Raw genomic sequence first — 8,664 nt, forward strand, 5'->3', positions numbered from 1 at the left:
GCCTTAATGTCCGGAATTTGGTATTGGAAAATTATGTGCAGCCAAATGTTCGAGAAATGCATTCAACTGGACGACAATTAGGTATCTGCAAGGAATTTAATCGTACTTGTTTTTTTTTTATAAGTTTTATGATGTTTATAATAATATAATATATTTATGTTAGGCTACCACATTTGTACATTTTTCATCTCATCAAATGATTTTACATTGTCAAATTCGAAACTAACTATGCGTCGATTCTGTGTCGTATCTTGCACTCTTTGGTGTAGGAGGAGGAGTGTTAGCTTCCGGTACAAAATAGTCATTTCCATCTGAGTAATTACTGTCATTTTTATCAATTATACGCATCATTGGTCTTAAATCTGGAACTGATTCCGGTCGCAAAATATAGTCACTTCCCTCGTTTTCTGACAGTGTTGTGTATTGCCTTTCCATTTTATGTCGTTGAAAATTAGAAAGACCATCGTATCCGGGTTTTGGAGAATCCATTGCAATGGAAAACACAGATGCATCATGTTCACCAGTCGGATCATTTTCTAAACCGTATGTCACGTTTTGATTTTCATGCTGCCCTAATTTGAGCTTAACATACCTTGCCTGAAAATAAATTATATCATCTGGATTTGTACGTCGGTAAATACTAATGCCTTTAATTCAAACCAGTAAATTATATGTGTATGACAAGCTGTAAGCTAATTCTGTACATAGGCGGATACAGGGGGTGGGGCTGAGGGGCCCGGCCCCCCCTTTTGTGTGAAAAATTTGGTTGATTATATAGGGAATCACTGAAGCATGACTGGGGCGCCCCCTCCCCCCTTTAGGTCAGTCAGTGGGCCCCCCTTACAAAAAGTTCTGGATCCGCCACTGCTGTAGATGTCATTTGGTTGTGTGTGCGTTAAATCGATGTTTCGCATTTCATTTTATTCAAACTGATTCTGTTTTATTTTAGAAAAATATGCGTAAGGAGAGGTTACTCTAAAACATCACTATTTGTTATCTGCCAACAAAATTATCATCAGATAATTCAAACTAAGGTTTTCAGATCAAATAAATAGTATCGTTAGCCTTAAAAGGGGAAACACCCCTTATAAAATAGTTTCCCTTATCATGGACGTTTTTTTAATTGTGGAATGATTTGTCTTTTCGTCGATTTTCTTTTGATGCCACGGTTTTGTCAGTCTCTCTTCGATGTATGTACTTTGATTTTCTCTTTGTATCTTCCGCCTCTACTAGTATTCTGTGGATTATTTAATTTGCGTTATAATAATTGATTAGCGAATATAGGGCTATATTTTGTACCTTTTTTCAATTTAAAACCAATTCTTTGTTATTTAAATCATAAAGTATGGTTTACTTTTCAAGTTCCTCCCTGTAAACAAATACTAACTTTAATTTTCAATAAATTCATCAAGAACTATAATTCTTTTATGATATTTATACATTGTCGGAAAATATGATTTTTTTTTATGTGTACGAGCTTCATAAACAGGACAAAAGCGTGAAAAATTGTATATTTCCGACAATGTACATATATTGTTTTTGTCCTGCAATTTACATAAGGCAATTTAAGGTTTAGTTGTTTAATTCTAAATAGTTGTCTCTTATTTTTTTCAAAGAAATCGACATAGTTAAAAGGCGGACCGCGAAGAGGACCCCAAATTGATCTGTCACACACAAACAATATTCAGATACCGTCTGCTCAATATGGAAGCGGAATAACAGGAGAATTTATTTGTACAAATACAAATAAAGCAAACAATTATTTGTGTACCTGTTATTTGTGGCCGATAACATGGTAATGCCTTTTGTGGCATTAATAGCCAGGTACCTGTATGGTTACTTCAAAAAGATTTGGTGGTACATTTTTGTATCTAATTTCCTTCAACATGAAAATTTAACATATAACAATAACATTGTGAATTTTTGAAATAGCCATAAAGATTTCATTCTGAGTCTATTTGCAGATAGTTAGGTATTCACAATTTGCCAAAAAAATGTACTTTTGAACCATCTTGGTAACAAGTGTGAAGAAATACACCATAATGTTTAAAAAAATCATAAACGCATGCATGCAAGCCTAAAATTGTGATACCTTGAATTTTAGTAAAGATGGAGAGACCTTTTGAAAGCGACCCTAGATATAGAAAATAGTTATGTTGATCATTAATCAGATAACGAAAATGCAATGGTATTTCAAAACGCAGTGTAAAATTTATACACATACTTGGTCTGGATCCATAACCTCACGAATTTCAGCATAGTCAACCGAGCCTCTGTGTTCCAAATTATAGGCTGCGTTATCATTTTCAGCAGTCCTAAAAATATAAACAAAATTCTAAAAAGGGGAGATAAACCAAGGGAAAAAACAATGCACAAGTCGAAGAAAAAAACAGTAATCTAAAACACCATTGTAAAAAGGAAAAAAAAGCATAGGCAAGCAACAGTTCAAACACTACATATACTACTCAGATTGAGTCACATGAATCCAACCAAAACCTTGGGTCGAACGTGAGTGCTCCGGAAGGGTAATCAAACCCACTAGTTACAATCCTCGTATTAATCATATCAAAATCCGTTAATGAAATATATTCCGTGATAAACTCTAGCTATTTATTGCCTTTTTGTTGAACTTGATGCTTTGAGGGCAGCTATTTGATAGCTATCAATAGTTCGTCTAGTCTAGCAGAGAATATGTTGATGTGATGCTGTCTCAGTTTATAAACACATGTATATCTCACATACCCCTTTAATTTACTGATTACTTATAGTTTAGAAAATTGTTACCTGTCTCCCGTACGATATACCTATAGGTCGATGATGAAAATTATGAAAAGTGGGGACTTAGAGGGATTGGATGTCCTGCTTATAGACTCTTTCATTTTAGATGCTCCAAAACATTTCACGTTATTGGCTCATCAATCAGTTGCTGCCAGGTATATTCCAGATAGACGTGTAGAAAAAGAAAAGGTTTGTGCGCACATAGAATTGGATAAACCCCGCATCATTTTGTGCATGTTCCAAGTCAGGATATATGGACAGTGAGTTAATTGCTCGATTTTGTTTGTCTCTGGGGTTTTTTTTCGGAGCAGTTGGTTTATGTGGTCTGATGTACCGTCCAGTATTTTTTGTGATTTCTGCATGTGCTATCTTTTTATAAATTGTCATGTGTATACATAGGCAAATCAGAAAAATATCTGACAGCGTCAGCGCATACATTTATTACACAACTAAAAAAGGATAAAGTCGAGGTGTCGAGGTTGGATTCTTTTTTTTTTGCTATAGTAGTCTCTTTCTATAATAAAGTATATTATTTCGTTTTACCTATAATTTCGACCAAATACTTCAAATTTTGAATATTGATATATAATTAACCTTTGACCAAATACTTCAAATGCTGAATATTGAAAACCTTTGACCAAATACTTCAAATTTTCAATATTGAAAACCTTTGACCAAATACTTGAAAACATCATTTGATTATTAGCATCAGTTTTTTTTTGTATAGTTTGAGATTGGTTTTCGATTGTTACAACATTATAGAACTGAAACCAATATTAACCATTGTGGTTGAATAGTTACCCCTTTCCAATCAGTTTCCTCTTGGACCTCCAGTAAACGAACAGTAAAGAAAGAATTAATACAACGACGAGTACAGCTCCCACACATCCGCCAATAATGTCACCATTATCATTTCTGGTGTTCTGTTGAAGAGCTGGAGTTGTACTTTCCCATGTAAAGTCATCTGTAACTAAATAACATTGCTGGTCTTTTCAATAATAACACACAGAACAAATTAAAATGTACGGTCATAGTTCAATTGGTAAGAGCGGGGAACCTCCCCTCCCCACTTTACAAGTCCTTGATCCAACAGCAAAATTAAAGAATCAATTTAAACTTCAAACATACATGTACCGATGGGGTTATTTTAGAAATGCGTTTCAAATTTCAGATAGTTTGTGATCACATAAATAGGAAATCCGTGATAACAAATTGGAGAAACCGCTATAAGAAATGGTAGAATTACGAATGTAAAATCAATAACAATCATGATGAAGATCAATCAACATTTTACATGAAAATTAACAATATATGCATCCATTGGTTTTCCCGTTTGAATGGTTTTACACTAGTAATTTTTGGGGCCCTTTATAACTTGCTGTTCGGGTGAGCCAAGGCCCCGTGTTGAAGACCGTACTTTGACCTATAATGGTTTACTTTTATAAATTTTGACTTGGATGGAGAGTTGTCTCATTGGCACTCATACCACATCTTCTTATATCTATATCCAGAATACAATTAACACAAACACACTAGAAAAACAACGATTAATTCCACCAGCACAAGACTTCTACGTGATCTGGTCTCTGGTGGAGATTTTTCTCATTGGCAATCTTATTTTTATATTGATTTATTACATTTGGTACATTTATAAGCGTTCTTAACTCGAAACCTTTTATGGGTTTAAGTCTTATTTTGTTTATGTTGGCACGTTGTGTTGTTTTTCAAACACTCTGTTGGTTCTCAGTCATATAAATAATAGTCTCAGAAATATGTTAATTAGAATCTTATATATGACGGAAAGAACACTAATTTCCAAAATATTCCAATAATAATCAAAAGTTTATACACAGACAGACGGACAACAAACTACGCTCACACTATTTAATTGGTGAATTGTTTTATTTAAGATTAAGGGTCTGACTCATCTCTTTTCTAGTTTATGCCCCTTTTCAATATCAATACAGAAAAAGAAATACTAGTAAGTCATGCTTATAAAACAGGAATGTTATATATAACTAAGGAACCTACCGTAATCATCGTAATCCTCGTAACACGATCCATTGTATGAGTACTTATCTATTATTACTTGTATATGATGTCCGAACGTCTGTTCGAACATTGACTGGTATTGGTCACAGAATGTGTTTAAATTTTCCGAAATGCATCCCAGTAGATACTTCGTACTCCTAACAAGAGACAGGAATAACTAAAGCTACATATATAGTTACATTTGTAAGCAATTATTCAGGATAAAATAAAGTGAGATATGAGACGCGAAGACATATAATAACAAACCAAAAAAGAAGGTATGGTAAGGCCATTTTAGTCCATTGAAGTCGGAAATGAAAACATCTTCTAGATCTTTCAAATAATTATTGATTAAGTGCTGCTTGCTTAATGTCCATTGGCAAATATTTCAAACATATTCATAACGAGAACTTATAGATTATTAATATATACAGGTACTGTAGGTTCTGCAAGACATGTCGACCAGGATGAAGGCCGGGGAATTTTGATAGATACCGATAACGAGGGTAAACTATGTTAGAAAAGGGCACACATTTTGCCTTTCCAACGGATTATGCCTCAGAGAGTTGTTGCAAATGAACCTCTTTAACGTGCACAATACGTTGCACTCTAAATTAACGTGGCAGATACTACGTCATATTCCAAGCAGACATGCATCCCACACAGCCAATTGCAAACGGATTCCCGTCCTTAGCAAGAGTTCTACTTTCGGACGAGATAAGTCCATCAGATGACCATATTCATATATTCAAGTCAGCGCTTGCCTCCTTTATGTATTAGCAAAACACAGGTCTGTAAGATACTAGTACTGAATAAAATACTAGTATTTTAAAAATTTTATCAGATACTTTACTTGCTATATCGGCATTAAAATTTCTTGAAATATTGGGAAAATAGATTTTTAAGCATTAGCCTTACAGGCAGCAATATTTTGGCAGAAAATATCATAAGCTAATTATCGCTATCAAATCTTCCTTCAAAAACTATATTGGTCACAGATGTCCCTATCACAGATTTTCATTAAAAATTTGGTCAAAGAAAAGGCGAGAGTTTTTACAAGGAAAAAGGGTTCTTATAAACTTCTTACATAATGACTACATTGCTAAGCACTAACATGTTGACATGAGTAAAATATCGCTAAAAGGTAAGAAGAATTTTACTATTTCATCAAATCACGGGGTCTAATCATGTATATTACGGAAGCGTATTAGCGCCACACAATTTTTATTTTATAATTTTCTTCCTATCAGTTTGTGATATAACGCAAACCTTTGCGAAATAACGCAAACCTTTGCGTTATAACGCAAACCTTTTGATTTCAATTATTCATTAAGTTTTGTATATACATCTGTATGTCCGTCTGTCATTAAATTTCTGTTGTGATTTAGTTAGGAAAAAGAACCATAAATACAAGGCAAAGTCATTATAATAAATATGAATTGGAATCAGAAAAGTATATAATTTAACAAGAAAATAAATATGCTATAGGCATATTTTATTTGAAAGGCCAACATTTTTAAAATTTTGATTAAGTAGATAAGAGCAAAAGTAATGTTATACAATTGTAAAACTGTCAAGTCAAATAGACAAAATAATCTTTCTGCTGTAAAATGAATTATCAAGAAAGAATTTTTTTTTTTAATTTTGATGTAAGAAATCGTTTTTTAAAATCTCAGAATATGATAAAGATTCTTTGATAAAAAGTCATGAAATTTTCAATTTAGTGTGGTAACTTGGAAGCAATTTAAATGGAGAGAACATAATTTTATTAATAAAACATCTTCATTTTATTCATTAATGCAAAAGGGTAGTTAACCAACCTTACACAATCCTCAAACGAGAACTTACTTTGGAAGTGTATTTATATTCGGCTATAGCTATATTAGCAGGGTTGTTTTTTTTTCTTCGGTGTAACTTTAATTTACTCAATTTTCATTATATTAATATATGTACATGTATTATCATGTATACCATTTTGGGGGCACTTTATAGCTTGATGTTCGGTGTGAGCCAATGTTCCGTGTTGAAGACCGTACTTTGACCTATAATGGTTTACTTTTACCAATTATGACTTAGATGGAGAGATTTCTCATCGGCACTCATACCGCATCTTCTTATATCTATTATCCTGCTCATTATTAGTTAAATAGTAAAGCATTTTACTTTGCAATGAGTACAAAGAAGATACATTTATATATGCAGCCTCCTCCATTAATAACTGCTGCTTCCTTTGAATCTTAAATAAGAAATAAGATAAAACAAATGTTTGCGTTATATCGCAAAGGTTTGCGTTGTAATAATAATAATAATAATAATATCTTTATTTAGAGAGAGTAACTTATTTGGATTACACCAATTTTCAATACGGCTCTCTTAATACAATAATAATTACATTAAATATAAACAATACATATTCAATAATAATGATAAATAAAGATGTAATACAATTTAAATACAATAAACAATTATTATATATGGCATTACAGTACAAATATCATGGTAATGTTAAAAGTGCATAGATTCGTAGTTATGTTTAAATTTTAATACTGTGTTTGATTTTTTAATTGAATTAGGAAGAGCATTCCATACTTTTGGTCCATTGTACGAGAAACTTGACTTATACAACTCTGTATTTGGTTTTGGAATTATAAAATTATATGAGGACGAAAATCTCGTATTGTATTTTTAGTTTGCAGAAGCTGATAAAATAAGACTGGGCATACATTCTGGAGCTAAGCCATGTTTTGCCTTATACATTGGTAATGATTTATGATAATGTATTCTTTGTGTAATCGGCACTATGTTACATTCGTTAAATAATTCGCTTGAAGGTTTGGTGTAATCATGTTCGTCTAAAATTATTCTTGCTGCCCTTTTTTGCAGTTTTAGTAAACTATCTGATAGAAAGTTATTACAGTTTCCCCATATTGAACAACAATAATCTAAGTGAGGTAAAACGTAAGCGTTGTAGAACATTTGTCTAGTTTTGTGATTTAAATATTTCTTTATCCTTTTTAGTAAAGCTAAAGAAGAGTTAACTCTTTTTATGATATAATCAATATGAGAAGACTAAGATAGAGATGCATCAACAAAAATACCTAGAACCTTTTCACATGTACTTTCTTTAATTTGTTGTCCATTCATAGCAATATTAATGTTTTCATTTGATGGAGCTGAAAGCTTCTGTTTAGAGCCAAAACATATAGCCTTCGTTTTAGATACATTTACAGCCATTTTATTATTTTAAAATGTTTGCGTTATTTCGCAAACGTTTGCGTTGTAACGCAAAGGTTTGCGTTATTTTTGCAAATATTTGCGTTATAACGCAAAAGGTTTGCGTCATAACGCAAACGTAGGAAGAAATATAAAAAAAAGTTGTGTGGCGCTAATACGCTTCCGTAGTATATCGTGGCACAATTGAGTCTTTTGTTGTTATACAATTCAGATCCTCATATATAGCTATGACCTACCAACAAATATCATCATCTCTGGTGAGTGCATTTACATCATGATATATTTCTGGATAAAAAGTCATATCCATACATGTTAACGCCTCCAAACAACACCATGTAGCTGTATATGAGTCTAGAATAAAGAAATATAATAATAAAATCCCCCTAATCTTAAAATCACATATGATTTTCACTAGCCAAGACTGCCGAAGAAGATACCCGATTTGTGGATCGTCCATTGATTGTTGCATTTTGGTCAGAACTTTTTTTTAAATTTGAATAACATATATTAACATAATCCATTCAAAGAGTGTTATTTTCTATTCATTTGTAGAAGTAGTTTAACACATTTTTCTTATCTCTTTATCCATTTAAGTGTGCTTTAATTTGTAAATAGTTTGTC

The 8,664-nt window shown here is 32.4% G+C and overlaps 1 protein-coding gene across 2 annotated transcripts; it reads right to left on the reverse strand.

The window, feature by feature from the left end:
- Positions 1-37: 37 nt before the first annotated feature.
- LOC127719157 (uncharacterized) lies at positions 38-8,389 on the reverse strand. 2 transcript variants are annotated; one of them, XM_052225182.1, is made up of 5 exons: positions 8,280-8,389; positions 4,810-4,967; positions 3,580-3,748; positions 2,225-2,315; positions 38-597 (listed from the first exon to the last, which is right to left on the reverse strand). In XM_052225182.1, the coding sequence occupies exons 1-5, from the start codon at positions 8,348-8,350 to the stop codon at positions 223-225; spliced, it is 864 nt and encodes a 287-aa protein (XP_052081142.1). In that variant the 5' UTR covers positions 8,351-8,389; the 3' UTR covers positions 38-222. The 2 variants fall into 2 exon arrangements, with proteins under 2 accessions (XP_052081142.1, XP_052081149.1); XM_052225189.1 differs by lacking the exon at positions 4,810-4,967.
- Between the last annotated feature and the right edge of the window lie 275 nt (positions 8,390-8,664).

Source organism: Mytilus californianus, unplaced genomic scaffold (assembly GCF_021869535.1).
Source record: "Mytilus californianus isolate M0D057914Y unplaced genomic scaffold, xbMytCali1.0.p SCAF_1, whole genome shotgun sequence".
Taxonomy (NCBI): domain Eukaryota; kingdom Metazoa; phylum Mollusca; class Bivalvia; order Mytilida; family Mytilidae; genus Mytilus; species Mytilus californianus.

What these genes read in the sequence shown, in the direction of transcription:
- LOC127719157 (XM_052225182.1), bottom strand. Translation starts at nt 8,350, where the DNA reads ATGGATATGACTTTTTATCCAGAAATATATCATGATGTAAATGCACTC. An exon ending in CGAGGATTACGATGATTACG is followed by an intron (nt 3,749 to 4,809) that starts GTAGGTTCCTTA and finishes AATGTTATTTAG; the next exon opens with TTACAGATGACTTTACATGG. An exon ending in AGGTTATGGATCCAGACCAA is followed by an intron (nt 598 to 2,224) that starts GTATGTGTATAA and finishes ATTTATTTTCAG; the next exon opens with GCAAGGTATGTTAAGCTCAA.